Genomic DNA, 18103 nt, shown 5'->3' with positions numbered 1-18103 from the left:
TGAATCTGGTAATAAATGGTGTTGCTTTTGAACAAGTTGACCAGACTAAATTACTTGGTGTTACCGTAGATTGTAAACTGTCATGGTCAAAACATATAGATTCAATGGTTGCAAAGATGGGCTGATGCTTCGAACACACCGACTGCGTCATTGCATCACTGCTACATAACATTTTGCGCAGCTAGGCAACTATACTGATGCAGGTACCTTTTGCAACTGGTCGCATGCGGTTGGACACATGGAGGAGAGAATCATTTTCGCAGTATCCTCAAAACCGTGTCTTTTTGACACAACTGCTGACAGCTACAGGGACATAAACACAAAAAATGCTGCTTGGAGACAAGTGTCCACGATAGTAGGATTGCCAGGTCAGTTTAGTAGTGAGCTTGTGCTAGATGTGGCTAGTTAGCGTTAGCTAGCTAGCTAACCTAGCTTGCTAACCTAGCCAATGAGGTGTGTGTGTGTGTGTGAAAGAAATAGTCAAATAAATTATGCTAGTTACTACCCCTGATAACTTTCCCAAATAATCATGTTTGAAAGAGTGTGAGTGTGTATGCTAGATAAATAGTCATAGAAATGGTAGATACTACTGTACCGCTGATAATTTGTCAGATAACCGTGTGTGTGTGTCTGTGTGTACAGTAGGTGACATGTCCATGATAGCTATCTAATAACTATAGTTATGCTAGGTAATGGTTTGGCTTATCATGTTCATGTCTATGTAGAAGATTCTAGGAGGAAGTGGAGAGGACTCAAGGACAGGTATCAGAGAGAGAGAAGGGCAGAGAAAGAGAAGAGGTCTGGGTCAGCAACTTCAAGCCAGCAGCCTTGGTGCTTCTGACACATTCTTTCTTTTCTGGATCCATTTATTGTGCCTAGGGCAACGAGTGGCAGTTTTACAGCCAGACCCTCTACTACGTCATCCACAAGTGTTGTCGCCACCGGTGCATCAAGACCCTCAACGTCACCTACAAGTGCGACCATCACCTCCACCGGTGCAGCGAGACCCTCTACAACATCTACTTCATCCACAAGTATGACCACCACCGGTGCAGCCATGGAAGAGGATGAAATGGAGGAAGCACCTCTGGATCTAGAGCCACCTGAGATTATTATGAACCTCACAGAAGTGACCACTGAGGACCTCGTTGAACAGGATGTGTCCGTGGAGACAAACGAAGAGGAACAACGTCACACCAGGCGTCATCGGAGGTACCAGCCCCCAGATCCACTCAACTCATTTCAGCAGAGGCTCCTCCAAGCCGTCGAGAGGGATGCCGCCCAACCTGATGCTCACAGGAAGGAGGATGAAGAGACCCTCTTTGCCATGAGTCTGGTGCCAACCCTGAAGAGGCTGCCTCAGCAAAGAAAAGCAGCAGTCAAGGTTCAAATGTATCAGCTGCTTTTCAAAGCCGAGTTCAATGGTACGTTTTTTTTTCTCCACATCACAGGTAGTGTCATAAGTGTGCGACAGGGAAGTAAAGTAGGTCATTTTTACAGTGTAGTCATGTAGGTTAATTGGTATTTCAGATCAAAGTATTAATATGAGGAAAATGTATAGCTGTTGTTTCTGGGTTAGAAAATATCCTAAAACAGTTTGCCTGTCATATTCATCTTTTGATCTGAAATACAAATTCCATGAGTAAACAGCAAGTATTACCAACTTTACCACACTGTTCCTATATTTATGCCACTAACTACACTATACAAGCAGTATTTAGTTAACATAAATCTCACCTTTTATGGTGTCATATTATGTTAAGCTTGTATGTGTTGTTTTTCTCTTCCCTTTCAGAAATGGAGTCCATTTAGCCGACCAGCTCACAGGAAGGACAGGAAGAGGAGAGGAAGGACAGGAAGAGGAGAGGAAGGACAGGAAGAGGAGAGGAAGGACAGGAAGAGGAGAGGAAGGACAGGAAGGACAGGAAGAGGAGAGGAAGGACAGGAAGAGGAGAGGAAGGACAGGACGAGGAGAGGAAGGACAGGAAGAGGAGAGGAAGGACAGGAAGAGGAAAGGAAGGACAGGAAGGACAGGAAGAAGAGAGGAAGGACAGGAAGAGGAGAGGAATGACAGGAAGGACAGGAAGAGGAGAGGAAGGACAGGAAGAGGAGAGGAAGGACAGGAAGGACAGGAAGAGGAGAGGAAGGACAGGAAGGACAGGAAGAGGAGAGGAAGGACAGGAAGAGGAGAGGAAGGACAGGAAGGACAGGAAGAGGAGAGGAAGGACAGGAAGAGGAGAGGAAGGACAGGAAGGACAGGAAGAGGAGAGGAATGACAGGAAGGACAGGAAGAGGAGAGGAAGGACAGGAAGAGGAGAGGAATGACAGGAAGGACAGGAAGAGGAGAGGAAGGACAGGAAGGACAGGAAGAACAGGAAGGACAGGAAGAGGAGAGGAAGGACAGGAAGAGGAGAGGAAGGACAGGAAGAGGAGAGGAAGGACATGAATAGGAGAGGAAGGACAGGAAGAGGACAGGAAGAACAGGAAGGACAGGAAGAGGAGAGGAAGGACAGGAAGAACAGGAAGGACAGGAAGATGAGAAGAAGGACAGGAAGGACAGGAAGAGGAGAGGAAGGACAGGAAGAGGAGAGGAAGGACAGGAAGAGGAGAGGAAGGACAGGAAGAGGAGAGGAAGAGGAGAGGAAGGACAGGAAGAGGAGAGGAAGGACAGGAAGAACAGGAAGGACAGGAAGAGGAGAGGAAGGACAGGAAGAGGAGAGGAAGGACAGGAAGGACAGGAAGAGGAGAGGAAGGACAGGAAGAGGAGAGGAAGGACAGGAAGGACAGGAAGAGGAGAGGAAGGACAGGAAGGACAGGAAGAGGAGAGGAAGGACAGGAAGAGGAGAGGAAGGACAGGAAGGACAGGAAGAGGAGAGGAAGGACAGGAAGAGGAGAGGAAGGACAGGAAGAGGAGAGGAAGGACAGGAAGAGGAGAGGAAGGACAGGAAGAGGACAGGAAGGACAGGAAGGACAGGAAGAGGAGAGGAAGGACAGGAAGAGGAGAGGAAGGACAGGAAGAGGAGAGGAAGGACAGGAAGAGGAGAGGAAGGACAGGAAGAGGAGAGGAAGGACAGGAAGAACAGGAAGGACAGGAAGAGGAGAGGAAGGACAGGAAGAGGAGAGGAAGGACAGGAAGGACAGGAAGAGGAGAGGAAGGACAGGAAGAGGAGAGGAAGGACAGGAAGAACAGGAAGGACAGGAAGAGGAGAGGAAGGACAGGAAGAGGAGAGGAAGGACAGGAAGGACAGGAAGAGGAGAGGAAGGACAGGAAGAGGAGAGGAAGGACAGGAAGGACAGGAAGAGGAGAGGAAGGACAGGAAGGACAGGAAGAGGAGAGGAAGGACAGGAAGAGGAGAGGAAGGACAGGAAGGACAGGAAGAGGAGAGGAAGGACAGGAAGAGGAGAGGAAGGACAGGAAGAGGAGAGGAAGGACAGGAAGAGGAGAGGAAGGACAGGAAGAGGACAGGAAGGACAGGAAGAGGAGAGGAAGGACAGGAAGAGGAGAGGAAGGACAGGAAGAGGAGAGGAAGGACAGGGAGAGGAGAGGAAGGACAGGAAGAGGAGAGGAAGGACAGGAAGAGGAGAGGAAGGACAGGAAGATGAGAAGAAGGACAGGAAGAGGAGAGGAAGGACAGGAAGGACAGGAAGAGGAGAGGAAGGACAGGAAGAGGAGAGGAAGGACAGGAAGAGGAGAGGAAGGACAGGAAGGACAGGAAGAGGAGAGGAAGGACAGGAAGAGGAGAGGAAGGACAGGAAGAGGAGAGGAAGGACAGGAAGAGGAGAGGAAGGACAGGAAGAGGAGAGGAAGGACAGGAAGAGGACAGGAAGGACAGGAAGGACAGGAAGAGGAGAGGAAGGACAGGAAGAGGAGAGGAAGGACAGGAAGAGGACAGGAAGGACAGGAAGAGGAGAGGAAGGACAGGAAGAGGAGAGGAAGGACAGGAAGAGGAGAGGAAGGACAGGAAGATGAGAAGAAGGACAGGAAGATGAGAGGAAGGACAGGAAGAGGAGAGGAAGGACAGGAAGGACAGGAAGAGGAGAGGAAGGACAGGAAGGACAGGAAGAGGAGAGGAAGGACAGGAAGAGGAGAGGAAGGACAGGAAGAGGAGAGGAAGGACAGGAAGAGGAGAGGAAGAACAGGAAGAGGAGAGGAACGACAGGAAGAGGAGAGGAAGGACAGGGAGAGGAGAGGAAGGACAGGAAGAGGAGAGGAAGGACAGGAAGAGGAGAGGAAGGACAGGAAGAGGAGAGGAAGGACAGGAAGATGAGAAGAAGGACAGGAAGATGAGAGGAAGGACAGGAAGAGGAGATGAAGGACAGGAAGGACAGGAAGAGGAGAGGAAGGACAGGAAGAGGAGAGGAAGGAAGGACAGGAAGGACAGGAAGAGGAGAGGAAGGACAGGAAGAGGAGAGGAAGGACAGGAAGAGGAGAGGAAGGACAGGAAGAGGAGAGGAAGGACAGGAAGAGGACAGGAAGGACATGAAGAGGAGAGGAAGGACAGGGAGAGGAGAGGAAGGACAGGGAGAGGAGAGGAAGGACAGGAAGAGGAGATGAAGGACAGGAAGAGGAGAGGAAGGACAGGAAGAGGAGAGGAAGGACAGGGAGAGGAGAGGAAGGACAGGAAGAGGAGAGGAAGGACAGGGAGAGGAGAGGAAGGACAGGGAGAGGAGAGGAAGGACAGGGAGAGGAGTTGTCTGGTTGTTGTTTTGACCTCCCTCATTGTACCTTTCTTTTCACACACGTCAGGGGGTACCAAGACAGATCGCCCATGGGCATACGCTACCCGTAGGTAAACTTTGTTAAATACACTAGTTAAATACACCCCCCCATTACCGTGTGTTTACTAATAAACCCTGAGAGTTTGACAGTAGATTTAAGTTGTCGTGGTTATTTGTTCTCACTGTTACGTTTACACTATTATAATTTGCGTGAGGTATGTTATGGGTCTCGTTACCATCCCCCCTAGACTGTCGGGCCAAAGGGTTTCGTAAACACATGCTCTTGCTGTTCTCTTACAGATTACAGGCTACACATTCATTTTAAAAAACACAAAATTACATGCACACACCTCTTTCAATAGTTTTATTTTTTCCTGTACTTGAATACTTATTAAATTATAATGTTTTCATAGTCAGTTGTTTCAGTTGTTTATTAATATCTCATTTAGACTTAATCTGCTTATTTCTTCCCTACACCTTTGCCGATCTATCAAGATGAAAGTAAAAACACATTCTCTTCCTAATTAGTTTTTCCACCTGTATTTTGTCAGGCCAGTGAACATGGTGGTAAACTGTACTATTTGTGTGGACCCTAGGTTACCCGTTCCCTTTGTTATCATTGTCACGACTTCCGCCGAAGTTGGCTCCCCTGCCTGCCTGTTTATTTTCATTTGGTAACATTGCATAATTAAAAAATTATTATAAACCAACTTTGGGAAAGTTATAGTCCTAATGAACATTCTGTAAAATAACATCTGATATCAAATGGGGACTATTATCTAGAGAGCCCTTTAGCTAGCTAGGTTGCACCTAAAAACAATGTATCAATCAATTCTGGTATCAAAGGCTTTAAAAATGTACTAGAATGTAGCTTACCGGAGACAAATCGCCAGGCGTTCAACTGGGCTGATGAACTCCCGGTAGTTGGTATCCATCCGGGTGATCCTGGCTCCAACCATCTGGAGCAGGTGATCGAACTGGCTTCGGTCCAGACGAAAGTAACTTCGGAATTCCTCTCCAAACATTCGAAGCTCTTGAATGAGACGGTGGAACTTCCCTGCCTGCTTTCGGGACTTGAACCATCTCTGGACCCACACAGACCTGCGCTTTCGGCGGGGCTGGTCCCGGCCCAACAGCGCGATCAAGACCACCTTCCTCAACGTTGGTCTCATTGTTGAAAGAGCCTACTCTGCTATCTTGACTATTTATTATTGCATTTCGCTCCATAACTGCATTTGAGGGAAATTATATTATAGGCTCTCACAATTAATTTGTGGATGTCATCGAATAAATAATATACTTGGCAAATAAATGAATAAAAAATATAAAGAAAATCTACAGTCAAACTGTTTTTATTATGTAATCCCAAATTTTTTTACTAGATGTGTGCAACAAAAATTAAACATTCACATTTTGCTACTTTCTGTCAAGTAAGTCTACGCATACAATTTGAACCACACAGAACGCACTGTAACTGCCTCCGCAACGCAATGCTGCAAGGCAAACACAGCGTTCCATTGGAAATGAATGTTCTTCTGGTGTATCGAAACGCACAACGCAGTCGGTGTGTTCGAAGCGTGAGCCTTAATAATAGATACCCTTAATAAAGAGATGCTCTACTTATTTGACACCACACTCCAAAAAGCAAGTTCTGCAGGCTCTAGTTTTGTCTCATCTTGATTATTGTCCAGCCGTGTGGTCCAGTGCTGCAAGGAAAGACCTAGTTAAGCTGCAGCTGGCCCAGAACAGAGCGGCACGTTTTGCTCTTAATTGTATCAGAGGGTTGAATTTGGTTTGAAAATCCTAAATAGTTTGCATATTCAATTTACACACAGCTCTGACACACACACTTATCCCACCAGACATGCCACCAGGGGTCTTTTCATAGTCCCCAAATCCAGAACAAATTCAAGAAAACGTACAGTATTATATAGAGCCCTTATTGCATGGAACTTCCTTCCATCTCATATTGCCCAAATAAACAACAAACCTGGTTTCAAAAAACAGATAAAGCAACACCTCACGGCACAACGCCTCTCCTCTATTTGACCTAGATAGTTTGTGTGTATGCATTGATATGTAGGTATGTGTGACTTTTTAAAAATGTATGTAGTTCTGTCCTTGAGCTGTTCTTGTCTAATGATGTTCTGTATTATGTCACTGTATTATGTTTCATGTTTTGTGTGGAACCCCAGGAAGAGTAGCTGCTGCTTTTGCAACAGTTAATGGGGATCCTAATAAAATACCAAATACCAAAATCTCTTAACGTACAACACCGTGAATAATTCAGGCTGTTGTGGAGGCAAAAGGGGGTCCTACCCAGTACTAGAGTGTACAGTAACGTCATATCTGAAAACATGGTCTGTAAAAGTGATACATGGGACCATAGAAACAGTGTCTGATAAAGAATGATCATGAAATATTACATCCATAGATAGTGTAGTGCAATTGTTTCATGTTCCATGGTAATTGGGGTCAATGGATCTCATTATCCTGAAACTTTCATGATCTAAACATGGAATATTGTTTGTCAGTTTCCATAAAACTATGCATTAAGAGTAATGCAACAGTTACTTATCATTTTGAGCAGTTGAAATGAATAGACAGTCATCTCAGATGTAATATGGGAATTGCATTTTGAAATGGTAATACTTTGATGTTAAGTTGTGTCATTTTGCACAGATGATTTAAACAAATGAACAAATGATCTTAGCTTCATGTGTACTGTACCCAAGCGATTGGAAAAAGTGTTTGAGTTTTGAAAAATGTGCATTTTGATCATTGGTTGTGAGTTTTGTGTCTATAGTTTTGAAAAACGACATCATCAAGGTTCTGAAATTAGTGCCAGTGATTGTAAAAAACTGTAATATTAGACATTGTGCACCAGCTGTTATTGACAAATAGACACACACCACCACCCCTTGTGTTACCAGACGTAGCTGTCCTGTCCTGCCGATGCACACCCAGCCAACTGTATATTATCTGTGTCGTCGTTCAGCCACGACTCTGTAAAACATAAGATATTACAGTTTGTAACTTCTTAGGGAAGATTTTCAAAAAGTAAGTGAATATTTAATCTTTATATGTGAATGTATGAAACCTGTGCCGGTGGAAAAATATTTTGATGTGGGGAGCCGTCCTCAAACAATCGTCTGGCATGTTTTCGCTGCAATAGCTACTGTAAATCGAACAGTGCAGTTAGATTAGCAAGAATTTACGCTTTCAGCCAATATAAGACACTTATATGTACCTAAATGTTTCAAATCCATAATATTATGATTATTTATTTGAATTGCGCACCCTCCAGTTTCACCGGAAGTTGTCCCGCTGATGTCCAGAAGCTCTTTTCAGTCATAAGAGACGGTAGCAGAAACATTGTGTACAAAATAGGTTACAAACAATCAGAAAAAAATAGCACAATTGGTTAGGAGCCCGTAAAGCGTCAGCCATCCCCTCCAGCGCCTTTGTCCAAGCATGCACATACACACACACACACACACACACACACACACACACACACACACACACACACACACACACACACACAGACACACACACACACACACTCACACACACACACACACACACACACACACAGGGAGGAGTGTTATTGATGTGTTGTAATTACTTTGCTGTTCAGGGATCATTAGATATGTCCTCAACACGCTCCGTTTATGTTTCTCATTTACCCCAATTATCCCTCTCTCCTCTCTGTTTGTCTCTCTCTTTCTGTTTCTCTCTCCTTCTCTTTCTCCCTCTCTCTCTCTATCTCCCTCTCGCTCTGATCTCTCTCTCTCTCTCTCTCCCTCTTGCTCTGATCTCTCTCTGTTCCTCTCTCTCTCAAATCAAATCAAATCTAATTGTATGTATCACATTTGCCGAATACAACAGGTGTAGACCTTACAGTGAAATGCTTACTTACAAGCCTTTAACTAACAATGCTTTAAGTGTTAAGTAAAAATGTTTAAAATAAATATAACAAATAATTCAACAGCAGCAGTAGAGTGACAATAGCTAGGGTCCCCTTCTCTCTCTCTCTCAATTTAATTAAATTAAATTTCAATTCAATTCAAGGAGCTTTATTGGCATGGGAAACAAATGTTAACAATACCAAAGCACGTGAAGTAGAGCTCTCTCCCTCTCTCTCTCTCTCTCTGTTTCTCTCTGTTTCTCTCTCTCTCTCTGTCTCTCTTTTCTCTGTCTTTCTGTTTCTCTCTGTCTCTCTCTCTCTCTCTCTTTCTCTCTCTCTCTCTCTCTCTGTTTCTCTCTCTCTCTCTCTCTCTCTGTTTCTCTCTTTCTCTCTGATTCTCTCTCTCTCTCTGTTTCTCTCTGCTTCTCTCTCTCTCTGTCTTTCTGTTTCTCTCTTTCTCTCTGTCTCTCTCTCTCCCTCTCTCTGTTTCTCACTCTCTTTATTTATCTGTCTTTCTTGCACTTTGTATTCCCTCTCTCTCTGTTTTTTCTCTCTCTGTCTTTTCTCTCGCTTTCCCTTTCACACTCTAGATTCTAACGTTAGTCTCTTTGTGATTTTCTTCGTGTGTGTGTGTGTGTGTGTGTGTGTGTGTGTGTGTGTGTGTGTGTGTGTGTGTGTGTGTGTGTGTGTGTGTGTGTGTGTGTGTGTGTGTGTGTGTGTGTGTGTGTAGGTATGATCAGGGGGGTCATGCTCTGGACTGCCAATCACTGACCGAGTTGAGGCCTGCAGGAGGCGGAGCCAACACTTGCTGGAAAACACTCAGCGACGTCAAGACTGAACAACTGGGACAGGGAGACAAGGTACACACACACAGAGCACGCAAACACACTCATACAAACAGCACACACAGAGACACACACATTAGTTCATTTTGAATGAGTTGCTTCACTATGTATCAGCATGTTAACTTTGCCCTGAACTTGAGATACACTCAGAATTTAGCCTAAATAATGCATCAATGCCAGTGGGGGATCTTTTGCATGAATTTGAGTTCCACATGCAGATCTCCAGTTAGGACTGTCCCTTCCTCAACATCTATGAATAGTATCACCATAGCTTGATGGTGTGTCACTCCAAACTTTCAAACTTCTGAATTAATTTAATATAATCAGCTTAACCTTTTGGGAGGGGGGGGGGAGAAAAGCCGTAAGCAATTTTTTATTCATTTTAGTTTCTAATAAAAAAGTTCTAATTACGGGGCTGACACAGAGGAAGAGCCTAGGGGGCTGTACTAACTCCTATAGTGATGGAGGAGAGGAGAGAGGAGGGAGAAGGAGAGCGAGAGAGAAGAAATTGAAGCAGAGAAAGAATAAACCATATGTCAAGAAGAAAGGAAATGAGGCCGCTTGAAAAGAAAGAAGGAACAACTGAAGGAGAGAGAAAGAGAGGTGAAGTAGAGAGTGATTGTATTGTTGAGAGATCGGAAAGGGAGTGAAAAAGGAGGGCGAGAGAGATTAAGGAGAGCGCAGACAGGTGAGTGTAATTAATAGAAGACCAGACACACTTCCTCCCTCCCTCTCTGTCTCTGTCTCTGTCTCTGTCTCTCTCTGTCTCTCTGTCTCTGTCTCTCTGTCTCTCTCTGTCTCTCTGTCTCTCTCTCGCTCTCTCTCGCTCTCTCTCGCTCTCTCTCGCTCTCTCCCACCCCCCTCTCTCTCGCTCTCTTTCTCTCTCAATTCAATTTCAATTTAAGGGCTTTATTGGCATGGGAAACGTATGTTAACATTGGCAAACCAAGTCAAGTAAATAACAAACAAAAAATAAATAAACAATACAAATTAACAGTAATCATTACACTAGCAAAAGTTCCAAAAGAATAAAGACATTTCAAATGTCATATTAAGTATACATAGTGTTGTAACGATGTTAACTTTAAATAGTTAAAGTAAAACATGGAAAATAAATAAGTAAAAATATGGGTTGTATTTACAATGGTGTTTGTTTGTTCTTCACTTTTTGCCCTTTTCTTGTGGCAACAAGTCACATATCTTACTGCTGTGATGGCACACTGTGGAATTTCACCCAATAGAAATTGGAGTTGATCAAAATCGGGTTTGTTCTCAAATTCTTTGTGGATCTGTGTAATCTGAGGGAAATATGTGTCTCTAATATGGTCATACATTTGGCAGGAGGTTAGGAAGTGCAGCTCAGTTTCCACCTCGTTTTGTGGGCAGTGTGCACATAGCCTGTCTTCCGCCTATGGCGGCCTTTCTCAATAGCAAGGCTATGCTCTCTCTCTCTCTCTTTCTCTCTCTGTCTTTCTCTCTCTCTCTTTCTCTGTCTTTCTTTCTCTCTCTGTCTTTCTCTCTGTCTGTCTCTCTCTCTCTATCTCTGTATTTCTTTCTCTCCCTCCCCCCTCTCTCCCTCTGTCACTGCTTTTCTCTCTCCCTCTCTCTTTGCCTCTGTCAGTCTCTTTCTCTCTCTCTATCATTCTCTCTATCCCTCTGTCATTCTCTCTCTGTCGCTCTCACTCTCACTCTCACTCTCAATCTCTCTCTCGCCCTTCAGTGAATGTATAGGGTTGGGAAGGTTGTTCATCACACACAGCAGTAGTACACCCACATCGACACACAAGCCCGGATACGTACAAACACACACACACACATTCACACACACACAGCAGCTGGTAATAGGGGAATTCCAATTACAGGGTTTTACTTACAAATAATCAAATTCAGCATTCTGCTTTCATCCAAAACACTCTACCCCCAAGGTTAGTGTGTCATGACTGTGTGTGTGTGTGTGTGTGTTTTTTATGGACAGTTACTTTACATTAGCGGCAGAGCTCTAGACAAGTTAGACAGCTGAGGTAGTAGCCTATGATTAAAACAGGAAGCTATTTCATCTAACATCTACAGGAAATGCATGATGGATATTTTGATGTGCAACCTGTTATCAGATGTACTTTTGGTTCTTCCGAGAATTTGCCCACATCTTTGTTCATAATGGCCAATAGGCTGTAGTATTCACCAGCTGAGGAAGTGGGAGCTCAATACACTTATCTAGACTGCTAACTCTAAACATGATATTGTTGCTAGGTAACCATGTAGGCTAATAGATGAATCTATCACTAAATAAAGGCTAATGTCCCATAGAAACGTTCCACTTTTAGGCCTAGGCTACTTGATGTCGGCCTATTCACTGCAAATGGCGCGCTCCGCTCGACTCCACTATGCAGGTGCATCAAAACCATACCAACTACAATCTACTCCGGTTGTAAAGTGGTGTCATGAAGTCCATACTAAAGAGGGGAGAAACGCATGATCTACTCACAGAAAGCTGTCGTTCTGCTCTAGATAACCAGAACTACAGTAGTTATTTTGCTTGTGCTTCCCAGAATTCATCTCTCCCTCCACCGTGGGGAGAGGGAGTAAGAGTCAGCAGCCAACCGGGACAGGAAGATACTTTCATTGCAGGAATCAACATGAAGCATAGGCTATTACTGTTGACCTGGGCTCTCCAACCCTGTTCCTGGAGAGCTACCCTCCTGTAGGTTTTAACTCCAACCCTGTTCCTGGAGAGCTACCCTCCTGTAGGTTTTAACTCCAACCCTGTTCCTGGAGAGCTACCCTCCTGTAGGGTTTAACTCCAACCCTGTTCTTGGAGAGCTACCCTCCTGTAGGTTTTAACTCCAACCCTGTTCCTGGAGAGCTACCCTCCTGTAGGTTTTAACTCCAACCCTGTTCCTGGAGAGCTACCCTCCTGTAGGTTTTAACTCAAACCCTGTTCCTGGAGAGCTACCCTCCTGTAGGTTTTAACTCCAACCCTGTTCTTGGAGAGCTACCCTACTGTAGGTTTTAACTCCAACCCTGTTCCTGGAGAGATACCCTCCTGTAGGTTTTAACTCCAACCCTGTTCCTGGAGAGATACCCTCCTGTAGGTTTTAACTCCAACCCTGTTCCTGGAGAGAAACCCTCCTGTAGGTTTTAACTCCAACCCTGTTCCTGGAGAGATACCCTCCTGTAGGTTTTAACTCCAACCCTGTTCCTGGAGAGCTACCCTCCTGTAGGTTTTAACTCCAACCCTGTTCCTGGAGAGATACCCTCCTGTAGGTTTTAACTCCAACCCTGTTCCTGGAGAGATACCCTCCTGTAGGTTTTAACTCCAACCCTGTTCCTGGAGAGATACCCTCCTGTAGGTTTTAACTCCAACCCTGTTCCTGGAGAGCTACCCTCCTGTAGGGTTTAACTCCAACCCTGTTCTTGGAGAGCTACCCTCCTGTAGGTTTTAACTCCAACCCTGTTCCTGGAGAGATACCCTCCTGTAGGTTTTAACTCCAACCCTGTTCCTGGAGAGCTACCCTCCTGTAGGTTTTAACTCAAACCCTGTTCCTGGAGAGCTACCCTCCTGTAGGTTTTAACTCCAACCCTGTTCTTGGAGAGCTACCCTACTGTAGGTTTTAACTCCAACCCTGTTCCTGGAGAGATACCCTCCTGTAGGTTTTAACTCCAACCCTGTTCCTGGAGAGAAACCCTCCTGTAGGTTTTAACTCCAACCCTGTTCCTGGAGAGATACCCTCCTGTAGGTTTTAACTCCAACCCTGTTCCTGGAGAGCTACCCTCCTGTAGGTTTTAACTCCAACCCTGTTCCTGGAGAGATACCCTCCTGTAGGTTTTAACTCCAACCCTGTTCCTGGAGAGCTACCCTCCTGTAGGTTTTAACTCCAACCCTGTTCCTGGAGAGATACCCTCCTGTAGGTTTTAACTCCAACCCTGTTCCTGGAGAGCTACCCTCCTGTAGGTTTTAACTCCAACCCTGTTCCTGGATAGCTACCCTCCTGTAGGTTTTAACTCCAACCCTGTTCCTGGAGAGAAACCCTCCTGTAGGTTTTAACTCCAACCCTGTTCCTGGAGAGATACCCTCCTGTAGGTTTTAACTCCAACCCTGTTCTTGGAGAGCTACCCTCCTGTAGGTTTTAACTCCAACCCTGTTCCTGGAGAGCTATCCTCCTGTAGGTTTTAACTCCAACCCTGTTCCTGTAGAACCACACTCCTGTAGGTTTTAACTCCAACCCTGTTCCTGGAGAGCCACCCTCCTGTAGGTTTCAACTCCAACCCTGTTCCTGGAGAGCTACCCTCCTGTAGGTTTCAACTCCAACCCTGTTCCTGGAGAGCTACCCTCCTGTAGGTTTTAACTCCAACCCTGTACCTGGAGAGATACCCTCCTGAGGGACTCTGTACACTGAGAACTACAGAAGGAGAGCAGGCCAGAGAGGAAGAAATGGAAAGAGGGAGGGACTCTGTACACTGAGAACTACAGAAAGAGAGCAGGCCAGAGAGGAAGAAAGGGAAAGAGGGAGGGACTCTGTACACTGAGAACTACAGAAAGAGAGCAGGCCAGAGAGGAAGAAATAGAAAGAGGGAGGGACTCTGTACACTGAGAACTACAGAAAGAGAGCAGGCCAGAGAGGAAGAAATGGAAAGAGGGAGGGACTCCGTACACTGAGAACTACAGAAAGAGAGCAGGCCAGAGAGGAAGAAATGGAAAGAGGGAGGACTACAGAAAGAGAGCAGGTAAAAAAGGAGAAAGCTACAAAGGGGGATTAAGGTAGATAGATATCTAACCTCATCTCTCTCTTCAAAATCTATCCATCTCTCAAACTCTCCATTTCTCTCTCCCTCTGTCCCATATCACATTCTCAACCTCTCTTATTCTGTTGTTTCCTGCTCTGACATTCTTTCATTCTGACCTACCAATTCTGAGATTCCAACATCATACATTTCTACCACTATGTAATTCTGAATCAGAGTTCTGGGAGCGTGATGACTCCTGGAAGGTAGAGGGTGGTAGGAGGCGTGGGATCAGAGTTCTGGGAGCGTGATGACTCCAGGAAGGCGGAGGGTGGTGGGAGGCGTGGGATCAGAGTTCTGGGAGCGTGATGACTCCAGGAAGGCGGAGGGTGGTGGGAGGCGTAGGATCAGCGTTCTGGGAGCGTGATGACTCCAGGAAGGCGGAGGGTGGTGGGAGGCGTGGGATCAGAATTCTGGGAGCGTGATGACTCCAGGAAGGCGGAGGGTGGTGGGAGGCGTAGGATCAGCGTTCTGGGAGCGTGATGACTCCTGGAAGGTGGAGGGTGGTGGGAGGCGTGGGATCAGAGTTCTGGGAGCGTGATGACTCCAGGAAGGCGGAGGGTGGTGGGAGGCGTGGGATCAGCGTTCTGGGAGCGTGATGACTCCAGGAAGGCGGAGGGTGGTGGGAGGCGTGGGATCAGAGTTCTGGGAGCGTGATGACTCCTGGAGGGTGGTAGGAGGCGTGGGATCAGAGATCTGGGAGCGTGATGACTCCTGGAGGGTGGTGGGAGGCGTGGGATCAGAGATCTGGGAGCGTGATGACTCCTGGAAGGTGGAGGGTGGTGGGAGGCGTGGGATCAGAGTTCTGGGAGCGTGATGACTCCAGGAAGGCGGAGGGTGGTGGGAGGCGTGGGATCAGAGTTCTGGGAGCGTGATGACTCCTGGAAGGTGGAGGGTGGTGGGAGGCGTGGGATCAGAGTTCTGGGAGCTTGATGACTCCAGGAAGGCGGAGGGTGGTAGGAGGCGTGGGATCAGAGTTCTGGGAGCGTGATGACTCCTGGAAGGTGGAGGGTGGTAAGAGGCGTGGGATCAGAGGTCTGGGAGCGTGATGACTTCTGGAAGGCGGAGGGTGGTAGGAGGCGTGGGATCAGAGTTCTGGGAGCGTGATGACTCCTGGAAGGTGGATGGTGGTAAGAGGCATGGGATCAGAGTCCTGGGAGCGTGATGACTCCTGGAAGGCGGAGGGTGGTAGGAGGCGTGGAATCAGAGTTCTGGGACCGTGATGACTCCAGGAAGGCGGAGGGTAGAGTGGTTTGGGAGGTCGGCAAAGCCGGGGGGAATGCCACTAATTAGACTTTGTCGTTAACTCCCTTGTCTCATTAGGGTTCTGGGAAGGAGCAGAGATGTCTGGGGATGCGTCCCAAATAGCATCATATTCCCTACATAGTGCTCTACTTTGACCAGGGCCCTATGTGACGCCCTATTGGGACAGGGGATATATAAAGGGGGCCATTTTGGATACAACCTGGCTATTTGACGCCCTATTGGGACAGGGGGTATATAAAGGGGGCCATTTTGGATACAACCTGGCTATTTGACGCCCTATTGGGACAGGGGATATACAGGGGGCCATTTTGGATACAACCTGGCCATTTGACGCCCTATTGGGACAGGGAGTATATAAAGGGGGCCATTTTGGATACAACCTGGCTATTTGACGCCTTATTGGGACAGGGGATATATAAAGGGGGCCATTTTGGATACAACCTGGCCATTTGACGCCCTATTGGGACAGGGGGTATATAAAGGGGGCCATTTTGGATACAACCTGGCTATTTGACGCCTTATTGGGACAGGGTTAATATAAAGGGGGCCATTTTGGATACAACCTGGCTATTTGACGCCTTATTGGGACAGGGGATATATAAAGGGGGCCATTTTGGATACAACCTGGCCATTGACGCCCTATTGGGACAGGTAGTATATAAAGGGGGCCATTTGGATACAACTGGCTATTTGACGCCTTATTGGGACAGGCAATATATAAAGGGGGCCATTTGGATCAACCTGGCTATTTGACGCCTTATTGGGACAAGGGCTATATAAAGGGGGCCATTTTGGATACAACCTGGCTATTTGACGCCTTATTGGGACAGGGGATATATAAAGGGGGCCATTTTGGATACAACCTGGCTATTTGACGCCTTATTGGGACAGGGGATATATACAGGGGGCCATTTTGGATACAACCTGGCTATTTGACGCCTTATTGGGACAGGGGATATATAAAGGGGGCCATTTTGGATACAACCTGGCTATTTGACGCCTTATTGGGACAGGGAGATATAAAAGGGCCATTTTGGATACAACCTGGCTATTTTACGCCTTATTGGGACAGGGGATATAAAAGGGGCCATTTTGGATACAACCTGGCTATTTGACGCCTTATTGGGACAGGGGATATATAAACGGGGCCATTTTGGATACAACCTGGGACAGATGCTTTGGGTCTGAGTCACTGTAGCCTGCAGGGGTCAGAAGTCAAAGCTCGTTGAGCCCTACTGTAATGTGGTGTGTCCAGTATAGGTCAAAGGTCGTTGAACCTGATGGTAACATGTTGTGTTCTGTAAAGGTCAAAGTGACAATGGACATCAGCTTCTCTGGGACAGACATACTCTCGAATGCTTGAGTAGGTACACACACACACACACACACACACAGACACACACACACACACCACACACACACACACACACACACACACACACACACACACACACACACACACACACACACACACACACACACACACACACACACACAAACACAGAGGAACTGTTTGTGATGCGCTGTAATTGATGAGCTGTCTACTTACGTCAGTCCCTGTCTATCAGACTGTGAACCTAAAAAGCTACACACACCTTCCCTTTACCCTTTCATTTGTACCTGTCACACACACACACACACACACACACACACACACACACACACACACACACACACACACACACACACACACACTTGCTCTTCCTTCAGTACTTGTCTCTTCCTTCAGTACTTGTCTCTTCCTTCAGTACTTGTCTCTTCCTTCAGTACTTGTCTCTTCCTTCAGTACTTGTCTCTTCCTTCAGTTCTTGTCTCCAGCAGTACTTGTCTCTTCCTTCGGTACTTGCCTCCAGCAGTACTTGTCTCTCCTTCAGTTCTTGTCTCTTCCTTCAGTACTTGTCTCTTCCTTCAGTACTTGTCTCTTCCTTCAGTACTTGTCTCTCTCCTTCAGTACTTGTCTCTTCCTTCATACTTGTCTCTTCCTTCAGTACTTGTCTCTTCCTTCAGTCTTGTTCCAGCAGTACTTGTCTCTTCCTTCGGTACTTGCCTCCAGCAGTACTTGTCTCTTCCTTCAGTTCTTGTTCTCTTCCTTCAGTACTTGTCTCTTCATCAGTCTGTCTCTCCTTCAGTACTTGTCTCTTCCTTCAGACTTGTCTCACATAGTGTCTCTTCCTTCAGTTCTTGTCTCCAGCAGTACTTGTCTCTTCCTTCGGTACTTGCTCAGCAGTACTTGTCTCTCCTTCAGTACTTGTCTCTTCTTCAGTACTTGTCTCTTCCTTCAGTACTTGTCTCCAGCAGTACTGTCTTTTCAGTTCTTGTCTCCAGCAGTACTTGTCTCTTCCTTCAGTTCTTGTCTCCAGCAGTACTTGTCTCTTCCTTCAGTACTTGTCTCTTCCTTCAGTTTCTGCTCTTCCAGCTAGTTGTCTCTTCCTTCAGTACTTGTCTCTTCCTTCAGTACTTGTCTCTTCTTCAGTACTTGTCTCTTCCTTCAGTACTTGTCTCTTCCTTCAGTCTTGTCTCCCAGTACTTGTCTCTTCCTTCAGTACTTGTCTCTTCCTTCAGTACTTGTCTCAGCAGTACT

The 18103-nt window shown here is 46.3% G+C and overlaps 1 protein-coding gene across 1 annotated transcript in view; it reads left to right on the top strand.

Annotated features, from left to right (window-relative positions):
- Positions 1–18103, top strand: part of LOC120021135 (replication protein A 70 kDa DNA-binding subunit-like) — an 83978-nt gene that overhangs the window by 42674 nt on the left and 23201 nt on the right. The window contains exon 8 of the mRNA XM_038964773.1: positions 9360–9489. Coding sequence (XP_038820701.1) covers positions 9360–9489 — 130 coding nt within the window. The remainder of the gene's footprint in view (positions 1–9359; positions 9490–18103) is intronic.

This window comes from Salvelinus namaycush, chromosome 26 (assembly GCF_016432855.1).
Source record: "Salvelinus namaycush isolate Seneca chromosome 26, SaNama_1.0, whole genome shotgun sequence".
In the NCBI taxonomy this organism is placed as follows: Eukaryota; Metazoa; Chordata; class Actinopteri; order Salmoniformes; family Salmonidae; genus Salvelinus; species Salvelinus namaycush.
This window is presented reverse-complemented; position numbering and strand designations above follow the sequence as displayed.